Raw genomic sequence first — 14341 nt, forward strand, 5'->3', positions numbered from 1 at the left:
ACTGACCAAAGATCAGCATCTAGGGGCAACTCCCCTCTACACCTCCAGTCACAGAGCGAGAGCCATAATGTGTTCTCCATTTGAAGGCTGGGGGTGCAGTAAACTCAGTCAGGATATATGTAGTGTATATGTCAATTAACAGGATCCCAATTTATTTTAGAACATGAAAAATTGGGACCCTGTGAATTCACACATACATCATATATCATGATATAGAGTCACATAATGTATATTATCAAACTAAGGCTGGTGGAAGTCACATGGTGGCCAGTGTTGTGTTGATTTCACAATTTGTCATCCACTGTGGTTGACTGATAAGGAGTTTCACTACCTAAAGTCACACAGACGCAGAACAGCACAGGGAGACGACACAGCTACAAACGTACATTAGAGTTGAAGTAAGAAGTAGAAGTTACTGTATTTGACCACAAGTGTGTTAAGATGTCAAAGGGAGTCTATGAAATCCCAGATAGATTTGAAGACGATGAGCCTTATGCAATGAAGAACACAGACATCGATGGCCAAATATATTCCAATGTAAGAGCCTTCAAGCCCAGTACAAGAGATGGAGTTGTTGCTTCAGGTAAGATTGCACTAACGAACACACACACACACACACACACCACACACACACACACACACACACACATAATATATTAAAAAGGAGAGATTACCCAGTATTTCTATACCTTTATTTGTCCCAATCCTAGATGATACAGTAATACACATTACTAAAGATCTTACTTTAATAATGTGTTATTCAGTACATGTTCAGTGGTGGAAGAGACCCTCTGGAGTTGCTGCAGTGTGTCTGGGGCTGCTGTGTGTTCTAATAATCTTTGACAGTCAGTCTTTGTTGTCAAATTACATATAAGCACAACATCAAATGCTCATGTTTGACTGTTACATATGATATTTAATATATGTTAACAGCTAGTCTTTGTTCTCCACTTCCCCTCTATGATCTATATCTTCCTGGTATGATGGTGTCCTGTCCATCATCACAAATAGCATGTCAGGTACCCTGGGCAGGAGGACTGTATTGAGATATACTCTGGACAAGATGAACATGTAGAGACATGGAATGGTTTATATTATGCAGCAGAAAATGGTTTAACAATAACCACTGTAACAATCTCTCACACAACTACACACACAAGTTTTCAAACATTTTTCTATTATCATAGCCACAACTTGCCGTGTCATTTTGTTGATACTTCCAAAGAGTTAACAGCTACAATAGTCACACAGACAGAGACACACAGATGACTCAGAGACAGAGATATCACTAGATGCAGAGACTGAATGTATAGAGGGCTTGCAGTTGATGTACGACGCCTCCTGGTGGCCATGTTGGAATACCACCACATTAATTCTAGAAGCAGAGACTTAATGTATAGTTTTTTTATTTTTTATATTTATTTATTTCACCTTTATTTAACCAGGTAGGCTAGTTGAGAACACCTTTATTTAACCAGGTAGGCTAGTTGATAACACCTTTATTTAACCAGGTAGGCTAGTTGAGAACACCTTTATTTAACCAGGTAGGCTAGTTGAGAACACCTTTATTTAACCAGGTAGGCTAGTTGAGAACACCTTTATTTAACCAGGTAGGCTAGTTGAGAACACCTTTATTTAACCAGGTAGGCTAGTTGAGAACACCTTTATTTAACCAGGTAGGCTAGTTGAGAACAAGTTCTCATTTGCAACTGCGACCTGGCCAAGATAAAGCATAGCAGTGTGAGCATACAACAAAGAGTTACACATGGAGTAAACAATTAACAAGTCAATAACACAGTAGAAAACAAAGGGGGGGTCTATATACAATGTGTGCAAAAGGCATGAGGAGGTAGGCAAATAATTACAATTTTGCAGATTAACACTGGAGTGATAAAAGATCAGATGGTCATGTACAGGTAGAGATATTGGTGTGCAGAAGAGCAGAAAAGTAAATAAATAAAAACAGTATGGGGATGAGGTAGGTGAAAAGGGTGGGCTATTTACCAATAGACTATGTGCAGCTGCAGCGATCGGTTAGCTGCTCAGATAGCTGATGTTTGAAGTTGGTGAGGGAGATAAAAGTCTCCAACTTCAGCGATTTTTGCAATTCGTTCCAGTCACAGGCAGCAGAGTACTGGAACGAAAGGCGGCCAAATGAGGTGTTGGCTTTAGGGATGATCAGTGAGATACACCTGCTGGAGCGCGTGATACGGATGGGTGTTGCCATCGTGACCAGTGAGCTGAGATAAGGCGGAGCTTTACCTAGCATAGACTTGTAGATGACCTGGAGCCAGTGGGTCTGGCGACGAATATGTAGCGAGGGCCAGCCGACTAGAGCATACAAGTCGCAGTGGTGGGTGGTATAAGGTGCTTTAGTGACAAAACGGATGGCACTGTGATAGACTGCATCCAGTTTGCTGAGTAGAGTGTTGGAAGCCATTTTGTAGATGACATCGCCGAAGTCGAGGATCGGTAGGATAGTCAGTTTTACTAGGGTAAGCTTGGCGGCTTGAGTGAAGGAGGCTTTGTTGCGGAATAGAAAGCCGACTCTTGATTTGATTTTCGATTGGAGATGTTTGATATGAGTCTGGAAGGAGAGTTTGCAGTCTAGCCAGACACCTAGGTACTTATAGACGTCCACATATTCTAGGTCGGAACCATCCAGGGTGGTGATGCTAGTCGGGCATGCAGGTGCAGGCAGCGACCGGTTGAAAAGCATGCATTTGGTTTTACTAGCGTTTAAGAGCAGTTGGAGGCCACGGAAGGAGTGTTGTATGGCATTGAAGCTTGTTTGGAGGTTAGATAGCACAGTGTCCAAAGACGGGCCGAAAGTATATAGAATGGTGTCGTCTGCGTAGAGGTGGATCAGGGAATCGCCCGCAGCAAGAGCAACATCATTGATATACACAGAGAAAAGAGTCGGCCCGAGAATTGAACCCTGTGGCACCCCCATAGAGACTGCCAGAGGACCGGACAGCATGCCCTCCGATTTGACACACTGAACTCTGTCTGCAAAGTAATTGGTGAACCAGGCAAGGCAGTCATCCGAAAAACCGAGGCGACTGAGTCTGCCGATAAGAATATGGTGATTGACAGAGTCGAAAGCCTTGGCAAGGTCGATGAAGACGGCTGCACAGTACTGTCTTTTATCGATGGCGGTTATGATGTCGTTTAGTACCTTGAGTGTGGCTGAGGTGCACCCGTGACCGGCTCGGAAACCAGATTGCACAGCGGAGAAGGTACGGTGGGATTCGAGATGGTCAGTGACCTGTTTGTTGACTTGGCTTTCAAAGACCTTAGATAGGCAGGGCAGGATGGATATAGGTCTGTAACAGTTTGGGTCCAGGGTGTCTCCCCCTTTGAAGAGGGGGATGACTGCGGCAGCTTTCCAATCCTTGGGGATCTCAGACGAGATGAAAGAGAGGTTGAACAGGCTGGTAATAGGGGTTGCGACAATGGTGGCAGATAGTTTCAGAAATAGAGGGTCCAGATTGTCAAGCCCAGCTGATTTGTACGGGTCCAGGTTTTGCAGCTCTTTCAGAACATCTGCTATCTGGATTTGGGTAAAGGAGAACCTGGAGAGGCTTGGGCGAGGAGCTGCGGGGGGGGGCGGAGCTGTTGGCCGAGGTTGAAGTAGCCAGGCGGAAGGCATGGCCAGCCGTTGAGAAATGCTTATTGAAGTTTTCGATAATCATGGATTTATCAGTGGTGACCGTGTTACCTAGCCTCAGTGCAGTGGGCAGCTGGGAGGAGGTGCTCTTGTTCTCCATGGACTTCACAGTGTCCCAGAACTTTTTGGAGTTGGAGCTACAGGATGCAAACTTCTGCCTGAAGAAGCTGGCCTTAGCTTTCCTGACTGACAGCGTGTATTGGTTCCGGACTTCCCTGAACAGTTGCATATCACGGGGACTATTCGATGCTATTGCAGTCCGCCACAGGATGTTTTTGTGCTGGTCGAGGGCAGTCAGGTCTGGGGTGAACCAAGGGCTGTATCTGTTCTTAGTTCTGCATTTTTTGAACGGAGCATGCTTATCTAAAATGGTGAGGAAGTTACTTTTAAAGAATGACCAGGCATCCTCAACTGATGGGATGAGGTCAATGTCCTTCCAGGATACCCGGGCCAGGTCGATTAGAAAGGCCTGCTCACAGAAGTGTTTTAGGGAGCGTTTGACAGTGATGAGGGGTGGTCGTTTGACTGCGGCTCCGTAGCGGATACAGGCAATGAGGCAGTGATCGCTGAGATCCTGGTTGAAGACAGCGGAGGTGTATTTGGAGGGCCAGTTGGTCAGGATGACGTCTATGAGGGTGCCCTTGTTTACAGAGTTAGGGTTGTACCTGGTGGGTTCCTTGATGATTTGTGTGAGATTGAGGGCATCTAGCTTAGATTGTAGGACTGGCGGGGTGTTAAGCATATCCCAGTTTAGGTCACCTAACAGAACAAACTCTGAAGCTAGATGGGGGGCGATCAATTCACAAATGGTGTCCAGGGCACAGCTGGGAGCTGAGGGGGGTCGGTAGCAGGCGGCAACCGTGAGAGACTTATTTCTGGAGAGAGTAATTTTCAAAATTAGTAGTTCGAACTGTTTGGGTATGGACCTGGAAAGTATGACATTACTTTGCAGGCTATCTCTGCAGTAAACTGCAACTCCTCCCCCTTTGGCAGTTCTATCTTGACGGAAGATGTTATAGTTGGGTATGGAAATCTCTGAATTTTTGGTGGCCTTCCTGAGCCAGGATTCAGACACAGCAAGGACATCAGGGTTAGCAGAGTGTGCTAAAGCAGTGAGTAAGTCAAACTTAGTAAGTAGCCCTACATAGAAAGAAAGACCCAGGCATTGTTAAAGATGTCAAAGGTCATCAGTACTGAACCAGATATGAACAAGAAGGTAAAGTTTGACAGAGGTAGATGAAGGAGAGGATTGTGGATATCTACGTCAGTGCAGACACCCTGAGAGACGGTGAGACCAGCACCAAGAGAGAAAAGACAGCAGACACTGCTCCTAATAATGGACCAGGAGACCAGCACTCAGGTAAAACACACACACAGACAAAACATAACAGTATATTATGTGTGTCCACAGAGCCTGATAGCTCAGGGAAGAGACCCTTCCTAGTTGCCGCAGTGTGTCTGGGGCTGCTGTGTGTTCTCCTACTGGCTGGGATCATAGGCCTGTCTGTCTACTGTGAGTTTGTGTCCAAGTTCATTGCTTATCACCCAGTTATATAGAGGTGTAGGTTTCTAAGCCTATTTACCTGGTGTTTTACCTAGTAACTATGTGTTTATACCTTGTAGATAACAGAGTCATCAAAGATTCTGAGGATAAAAGGAACAACTTGTCACAGAGTTGTTCCCTTTATAAGACTAACGCAACTGCAGAGAGAGACCAGCTACAGACCAGATACAACAACCTGACTGATGAGAGAGACCAGCTACAGACCAGATACAACAACCTGACTAAAGAGAGAGACCAGCTACAGACCAGATACAACAACCTGACTAGAGAGAGAGACCAGCTACAGACCAGATACAACAACCTGACTAAAGAGAGAGACCAGTTACAGACCAGATACAACAACCTGACTAGAGAGAGAGACCAGCTACAGACCAGATACAACAACCTGACTAAAGAGAGAGACCAGCTACAGACCAGATACAACAACCTGACTAGAGAGAGAGACCAGCTACAGACCAGATACAACAACCTGACTAAAGAGAGAGACCAGTTACAGACCAGATACAACAACCTGACTAGAGAGAGAGACCAGCTACAGACCAGTTACAACAACCTGACTGAAGAGAGAGACCAGCTACAGACCAGATACAACAACCTGACTGATGAGAGAGACCAGTTACAGACCAGATACAACAACCTGACTAGAGAGAGAGACCAGCTACAGACCAGATACAACAACCTGACTGATGAGAGAGACCAGCTACAGACCAGATACAACAACCTGACTAGAGAGAGAGACCAGCTACAGACCAGATACAACAACCTGACTAAAGAGAAAGGTCATATTCAGGCAAAGCTTTTTGTGATGGGTGAGATATAACTGTGATAAATTCAAAGTAAAATCAACAGTAATTATATATCATGGCTTTATGAGTATAAAGATACTGGCTAAGTTTCTCAATGTGTTCACCTTTGCTCTTCAACAGGGCAGTATTGTCAGGAGGGATGGAGATACTTTGACTCTAGTTTGTACTTCCTCTCTACTGAGAAGAAAACCTGGGAGGAGAGCAGACAGGACTGTCTGGAGAGAGGAGCAGACCTGGTGATCATAAACAGCAGAGAGGAACAGGTGAGAGAGAGAGAGAGAGAGACAGAGAGAGGAGAGAGAGACAGAGAGAGAGAGAGAGACAGAGAGAGAGAGACACAGAGAGACACAGAGAGAGACAGAGAGAGAGAGAGAGAGGAGAGAGAGAGAGAGAAATGTCAATTTCCAGCAGTACACTAATATGTGCAGTATAATATGTTTTTATCTTTCTCAACAACAGACATTTGTCTTCAACCTCCACCTGAGAGCCTGGATTGGTCTGACTGACTCTGTCACTGAGGGGACCTGGAAGTGGGTGGACGGCACATCACTGACCACAGGGTGAGAGATTTGACCATTTTACCAGTTGATATGGTGATAAAAAAAAGAAACGATATGTTGCTTCCAATCATGTTCATAAAAAGGCATGTTTCCACTCATGAATGTCATTCAATGAGAACTATAGATGTATTATAGAAACCAGGTAATATTTACATATGAATGTAGTGAAATGTGTTGAGGGCCCATTCTTGATAATGATATTATCATCTTACAGAGTGTGTCTTTAAAACATAGGACTATGTGTATAAATGAGGAGGATGTTTGTACCACAGTGTCTGACTGTCTGGTTCTCTGTGTTGTTTAGGTACTGGAGCGCAGGACAGCCTGATGATAGAGGGCAGGAGGACTGTGCTGAAATATACTTTAGTAAAGATGACCCTGTAACAACATGGAATGATGACAAATGTGGCACAAATCATAACTGGATCTGTGAGAATGTGGTGTAAAATAACCTACAGTAACAAACATTCTGTCTCCTCTCTGTGTGTCTCTCTGTGTCTCTCAATTCATTTAAATTAAAGGGGCTTTATTGTCATGGGAAACATATGTTAACATTGCCAAACCAAGAGAAGTAGATTATATACAAAAGAGAAATGAACAATAAAAAATAACAGTAAACATTACACTCAGAGAAGTTCCAAAAGAATGAAGACATTTCAAATTCTATATCATGTGTATATACAGTGTTGTAACAATGTGCAAATGGTTCATGTACAAAAGGGAAAATAAATCAACATAAATACAGAGCCTTGAGGCCTCATTTATCAATACTACTACTGCTTAACCAATCAGAGTCTAAGCCCTGTTCTGTCCATAGTTTTCCACCATTTCAGTCCCATTCAACGTAGAAACGGCCAACAGAACCTGAGGAACCTTTACCGTCCGAGCGACCAACGATCGCAGATTCACTTCTTCCTTCCCTGCCAACATCTCCATGGTGACTGGGGGCGCTGCGGCCAATGGTACGGTGAGCCTCATGGCGCCCGCCAGCACCCCGTCAGGAACAGATGTAACCCTGTCCGTTGTCAGCAAAGTAAGGGTCTTGTTTCAAAACTCTAAAATGGCCTCCTTTTCTCACATTCTCTCTCCCTCACAACCACTGATTTGAGCGAATTGGTGGCTGTAAGCTACCAGTTATTATCAGCTACATTAGCTCTTGCTCTCTCTCTCCCTCTATCCCCTCTCCCTCTCTCCCCCTTCTCCTCCTTCCTCCCTCCAGGTGACAGATTTTACCTCTCCCAGGGCGGACTACCAGGCGTCTCCTCCAAGGTACCAGCGTTCCGGTCTAGAAGCCCAGTTTGGATTGCACATACAGTTTTGTTTTGGTACTGCAGTTTAACGGAGGCTCGGCCCAGAAAGACAATTTTCCAAACAAGGCCACATTGAGAATCAAAATGAGAAAATTCCAAATAAGACAATTTAGTCATCACATTTGTGCACAAAACATCCATTGAATTATTCAAATATATGTTGCTGTGGCAGATATTTAAAAAAATATTTTATCTTCATCCAGGGCAATGGGATCCTCAACACTTCTACAGTTGTGCGCCTCAGGGCCAATAATGTGACCCGGGTGGCCTACAGAGCAACCTGCTGTTCAAAGAAGGTAGAGCTGGTGGTAGTGGACAGGGCAGGCAACGAGGGTTTGTGTCTGGGCTCAGTGAAGGACTCTGTGGGGGTGGTTGTGAACTCTACAGGCCAGGGCCCCGTTTCCCAAAAGTATCTTAAGGCTAAGTCCATCGTTTCAACGATGTTCTAAGGTTAATTTAGCCTTAATCTGCTACTTAGCCTTAATATGCTTTTGGGAAACTGTGCCCAGGGCCCAACTCTACAGCTGTACCTGTAGTTAGTACTACATCCACCCAGGTCTCTGTCACCAACACTACAGCTGTACCTGTAGTTAGTACTACATCCACCCAGGTCTCTGTCACCAACACTACAGCTGTACCTGTAGTTAGTACTACATCCACCCAGGTCTCTGTCACCAACACTACAGCTGTACTTGTAGTTAGTACTACGTCAAACAGAGGGCCACCTTTGACTCTGTATCTAAGGGTCTGTGTGATGCTTTCTCTCCTCCTGTGGAATAGAATAGAGCTGTAGAGTTGTATAATAGTTCATGTAGATAGATGTCATGTGGAACAGTGGAATCAGTGCAGAGAGAGTTGTGTCATTAGATGTAACTGGTATATATGTTATACTGAAAGACAGGGTGGAGATATGAACGTTTTCTCATAATACATGTGACGGCTTTTTATTCTTCTTTCTATTCTCTTAAAAGTGAAACTATGGAGATGTTGTCAGAACTTCTGCTTTTTCATTGTGAGTAACTCTTCACAGTCAGCATAGATAGAATAAAGACCCCTATATGTCCATCGGTGGCCGGTCACACTTCGGGGGGAAGTTTCCCCTAGGTACAGATCTAGGATCAGGTTTCCCTCCCCCAATCTTAACCTTAACCATTAGTGGTGGAAATGTAAAACCAACCTAAGATCAGCATCTAGGGGCAACTTCTCCCCCTACACTACCAGTCACAGAGTGAGATCCATAATGTGTTCTCCATTTGAAGGCTGGGGGTGCTGTAAACTCATATATGTAGTGTATATGTCAATTAACAGGATCCCAATTTATTTTAGCACATGCAAAATTGGGACCCTGTGAATTCACACATACATCGTATAGCATGCTATATAGTAATGTAATGTATTATATTATCAAACTAAGACTGGTGGGAGTCATATCATGTATTATATTATCAAACTAAGACTGGTGGGAGTCATATCATGTATTATATTATCATACTAAGGCTGGTGGGAGTCATATAATGTATTATATTATGAAACTAAGGCTGTTGGGAGTCATGTGGTGGCCTGTGTTGTGTTGATTTCACAATTTATCATCCACTGCGGATGACTGAAAGAGTTTCACTACCTAAAGTCACACAGACCCAGGACAGTGCAGGAGGAAGACACAGCTATAGATGTATATTAGAGTTGAGGTTAGATGTAGAAGTTACTGTATTTTATCAGCAGTGTGTTAAGATGTCAGAGGGAGTCTATGAAATCCCAGATAGATTTGAAGACGATGAGACTGATGCAATGAAGAACACAGACATTGATGGCCAATCATGTGCCAACGTAAGAGCCTTCAAGCCCAGTCCAAGAGATGGAGTTGTTGCTTCAGGTAAGATTGCACTAACACACAAACACACACACAAACTACACACATAATGTAATACATAATACAGTGGAGATTACCTGGTAGTACTAGACCTTTTTGTGTCCCATTCCTGGATGATACAGTAAAGTACATTACCAAAGATGTAGCTTTAATCATTTGTGATTCAGTACATATTCAGTGGTGGAAGAGACCCTCTGGAGTTGCTGCAGTGTGTCTGGGGCTGCTGTGTTTTCCTAATTATCTTTGACAGTAAGTCGTTGTTGTCAAGTTACATATAGTGTCCCATCAATCAACACAAATAACAAGTCCCGTTCCCTGGACAGGAGGACTGTTGAGATACACTCTGGACAAGATGATCATGTAGAGACATGGAATGGTTTATATTGTGCTGCAGATAATGGTTTAACAATAACCACTGTAACAATCTCTCACACGCACACACATACCCATACACATACACACAGGCACAAGTATGCAAAAAACTCATACAAAAACCGATATTTTTTGTATTAGTATAGCTACAATTACCCGTGTCATATTTATGATACTTCCCTATAGTTAACACCTACAGTCGTCACACAGACAGAGACACACAGATGAATCAGAGACAGAGATATCACTAGAAGCAGAGACTTAATGTATAGTAGACCTACATAGAAAGAAAGACCCAGGCATTGTTAAAGATGTCAAAGGTCATCTATGCTGAGCCAGATATGAACAAGAAGGTCAAGTTTGACAGAGGTGAGATGGAGGAGAGGATTGTGGATATCTACGTCAGTGAGAAGACAGCAGACACTGCTCCTAATATTGGACCAGGAGACCAGTACTCAGCTAACACACACTCAACCCTATAAGAGAAGAAGGTCCAAGGTCCCTCCCCTAGGATTGTATTCTCCAATGTGTTTTGAGTAGGAGGGGAGGAGAGGATATGAGGAGGATTTGAGGAAATATTAGTTGAGAAAGAGCCCATAGGTAAGTCTGTCATACCACTTTTTCACCACTATGGTGAGTTCATCTCTCACTTTAACCACTTGGTGGAATCATCACTTAACCATTCAGCACTGTATTCCACCATCAATATATATATATATATATATATCAATATATATATATATCAATATATATATATATCAATATATATATATATCAATATATATATATATATCAATATATATATATATCAATATATATATATATCAATATATATATATATATATATATATATATATATATATATATATAATAATGTGTGTGTGTGTGTGTGTGTGTGTGTGTGTGTGTGTGTGTGTGTGTGTGTGTGTGTGTGTGTGTGTGTGTGTGTGTGTGTGTGTGTGTGTGTGTGTGTGAGAGAGAACATTGTCATAGTAGGTTGATGTTACATCACTTTCTCACAGATCTAGTTTTGATTTTAGAAAATTCTCTCTCTTTCCATTCCATTTTCAAATGCAAATAGTACTTTGCTTCTTTGATGCATCTACAGTTCTCATGGAATGACATCCATGAGTCAAAACATACACTTTCAGGAACATGATTGGAAACTCTCTCTCTCAGTGTTTTTCTGGTAGTCTAGTTACTATGCTGATAAAGTCCTTCAGTATGTACTGTAACTCACCACTGTGTATTTCCAACCTAGTCTCAAAACATGTTGTATTATTCTGTACGTATATCAGAGACACTCCATTTTAATATGATATATTACCTTTCATATGGTATGTATCAATTTGTGGATGCCAATCAACCATGTTGTATGATATGTTACAAATTACAATGTGTATGATATGTTACGAATTTGCAAAAACAAACAATATGTTACGAATGTCCTAAAGATATGAATTCTACTAACATTAGCTAGCTGGTAGTAATTACTATGTTGATGGTTGGATACAGTGGTACGGAGGAGAGGAGATAAGAGGATAGGAGGAGAGGAGATAGGAGGAGAGGAGAAAGGAGTAGATATGAGGAGGTGAGGAGATAGGTGGAGAGGAGAGACTAATTGAGATAGAGCCTTAGTGTCAGAAAGACACAGAGGAGGAAGAAGAAAATTAAGAGAATGAGGAAGACAAATAATTGTTGTGTTTAGATTTAGAGGAGAGTATGTAGACATACTGTACTCTGGAAAATTATTCTTCATTATTTTTATTAGAAACATGTCATGTGATTTTGCAAAAAAGTGGGACCAATTATTAGCCTATGCTTATCACTTTAATAATAAGAATAACAAAGCACAGATTAATAAATGAAGGAACGAAGTTCTTTGACAAGGTCTACCAGCTTCTGGATTGAATGTGATTGGATACTTAAAACAGTGTGACCTGGGCAGAACATTACTGAGAGGAAACACTCACACTGTTTGGGATAGGGGGCAGCATGTTCACGTTCGGATGAAAAGCGTGCCCAGAGTAAACGTCCTGCTTCTCAGTCCCAGAAGCTAATATATGCATATTATTAGTATTGTGGATAGAAAACACGCTGATGTTTTTAAAACTGTTTGAATTATGTCTGTGAGTACAACAGAACTCATATGGCAGGCAAAAACCTGAGAAGAAAATCCAACCAGGAAGTGGGAAATCTGAGGTTCATAGTGTTTCAAGTCATTGCCTATCGAATATACAGTGTCTATGGGGTCATAATGCACTTTCTACGGCTTCCACTAGATGTCAACAGTCTTTAGAACCTTGTTTGAGGCTTCTACTGTGAAGAATGAGGGAAGGAGAGCTCTTTGAGTCAGGTGTCTGCCAGAGTGGCATGAGTTGATCATGCGTGCTCACGTGAGAGCGACCTACGTTCCACTGCAATTCTACAGACAAAGGAATTCTCCGGTTGAAACATTATTGAAGAGTTATGTTAAAAAATCCTAATGATTGATTCTATATGTTCTTTGACATGTTTCTACAGACTGTAACCAAACTTTTTTGACTTTTCGTCTGGACTTAGTGATCGCCGTTCATGAATTTAGATTTGTGAACTCTAGGCTCGAACAAGGAGGAGGTATTTGGACATAAATGATGGACTTTAACCGCTGTGTCAGATTTAAAAAAAACTTTACTGAAAAAGCATAATCTGAGATCGGCGCTCAGAGCCCAAACCAGCCAAAAGAAATATCTGCCATTTTGCTCAGTCAACATTAGTCACAAATAGCATGATAAATATTCACTTACCTTTGATGATCTTCATCAGAATGCACTCGCAGGAATCGCAGTTCCACAATAAATGCTTGTTTTGTTCGATAATGTCCATCATTTATGTCCAATAGCTTCTTTTGTTAGGGCGTTTGGTAAACAAATCCAAAAGCATGAGCTGGTCCAGTCGGACGAAACGTTCAAAAAGTTATATTACAGGTCGAAGAAACTTGTCAAACTAAGTATAGAATCAATCTTTAGGATGTTTTTATCGTAAAAGATCAATAATGTTCCAACCGGAGAATTCCATTGTCTGTCAAAAAGCCATGGAACGAGAGCTAACTCTTGTGACCACGCATCATGAGGATGTGACACTCTGCCAGACCACTCACTCAAACAGCTCTCATCCGGTCCCACTTCACAGTACAAGCCTCATTCAAGTTTTAAATACTGTTGACATCTATTGGAAGGTGTAGAAAGTGCAACATTACCCATATCCCACTGTGTACTCGATAGGGCTGAGTTCAAAAACTACAAACCTCAGATTTACCACTCCCTGTTTGGATTTTTTCTCAGGTTTTTGCCTGACATATGAGTTCTGTTATACTCACAGACATCATTCAAACAGTTTTAGAAACTTGTGTTGTCTATACAATACTACTAATAATATACATATATTAGCATCTGGGACTGAGTAGGATGCAGTTTACTCTGGGCGCACATTTCATTCAAAAGTGAAAGTGCTGCCCCCTAGCCCAAAGAAGTTAACAGGATATAAAACATAATATACTGTCCATTGTACAGTGTGTAGATACATAAAGTACCAAAGTAGATTTTAAGGGGGCAATTAGAATTAGCCTTTATATGGAGCAGTCTGAGGATATTTATGCTAATGTAGACAGGGAGAGCTGTGGACAGGATACTGTGAACAGGAGCACAGATAAACAACCTGAATCTCAGAACACTGGTAAATACACCACAGTCATAGAGACACACATGTGGAAGTTTAAACTAATGGTTATTCTCCTTCCACTTGCCGCATAAACAATTGTGCCTATGTTATTGTGATGCGGTTGGCTGATGCCCCATGCTCCAAGACTTCAAAAGTCAACTGAGTAAAATAAACTGTAACAAACAGATTATTACATATTCAAAAACGGAATACAATGTGTCTTCCAAATATAGGTCTTACTTCACAAGGGAACGCTTTGGAATTGATATACATGTGGAAAAGGATACATGAAACGCTAAATCCTACATCTCATAAAGGAAGGTTGTTCCTTTAAGACTAGAGGTTAAATGATCTGAAATGTTCGAGGCTCTGTATTTTAGGATGTTTACTAACTGCTGAAACATTCATTATCATGTTCATAAAGTCCAATGCAAATCGCCAATGTGTATTTACAACATGGTCTCATTGCATTTGTATTATTATGTACGTA

The 14341-nt window shown here is 42.0% G+C and overlaps 2 protein-coding genes across 3 annotated transcripts in view; both read left to right on the forward strand.

The window, feature by feature from the left end:
* The first annotated feature begins 348 nt into the window (after positions 1 to 348).
* On the forward strand, positions 349 to 7067 carry LOC116367816 (CD209 antigen-like protein D). 2 transcript variants are annotated; one of them, XM_031818999.1, is made up of 5 exons: positions 349 to 583; positions 5082 to 5183; positions 6161 to 6303; positions 6500 to 6600; positions 6905 to 7067. In XM_031818999.1, the coding sequence occupies exons 1-5, from the start codon at positions 442 to 444 to the stop codon at positions 7044 to 7046; spliced, it is 630 nt and encodes a 209-aa protein (XP_031674859.1). In that variant the 5' UTR covers positions 349 to 441; the 3' UTR covers positions 7047 to 7067. The 2 variants fall into 2 exon arrangements, with proteins under 2 accessions (XP_031674859.1, XP_031674860.1); XM_031819000.1 differs by lacking the exon at positions 5082 to 5183.
* A 2389-nt stretch (positions 7068 to 9456) lies between these two features.
* Positions 9457 to 14341, forward strand: part of LOC116367814 (asialoglycoprotein receptor 2) — a 7676-nt gene continuing 2791 nt past the window's right edge. Inside the window, exon 1 of the mRNA XM_031818998.1 lies at positions 9457 to 9783. Within this exon, the coding sequence (XP_031674858.1) occupies positions 9510 to 9783 (274 nt within the window). The 5' untranslated portion in view covers positions 9457 to 9509. The remainder of the gene's footprint in view (positions 9784 to 14341) is intronic.

Source organism: Oncorhynchus kisutch, unplaced genomic scaffold (genome assembly GCF_002021735.2).
Source record: "Oncorhynchus kisutch isolate 150728-3 unplaced genomic scaffold, Okis_V2 scaffold1767, whole genome shotgun sequence".
Lineage (NCBI taxonomy): Eukaryota > Metazoa > Chordata > Actinopteri > Salmoniformes > Salmonidae > Oncorhynchus > Oncorhynchus kisutch.

What these genes read in the sequence shown, in the direction of transcription:
- LOC116367816 (XM_031818999.1), top strand. Translation starts at nt 442, where the DNA reads ATGTCAAAGGGAGTCTATGAAATCCCAGATAGATTTGAAGACGATGAG. An exon ending in CATAGGCCTGTCTGTCTACT is followed by an intron (nt 5,184 to 6,160) that starts GTGAGTTTGTGT and finishes GCTCTTCAACAG; the next exon opens with GGCAGTATTGTCAGGAGGGA. An exon ending in TAAACAGCAGAGAGGAACAG is followed by an intron (nt 6,304 to 6,499) that starts GTGAGAGAGAGA and finishes TCTCAACAACAG; the next exon opens with ACATTTGTCTTCAACCTCCA.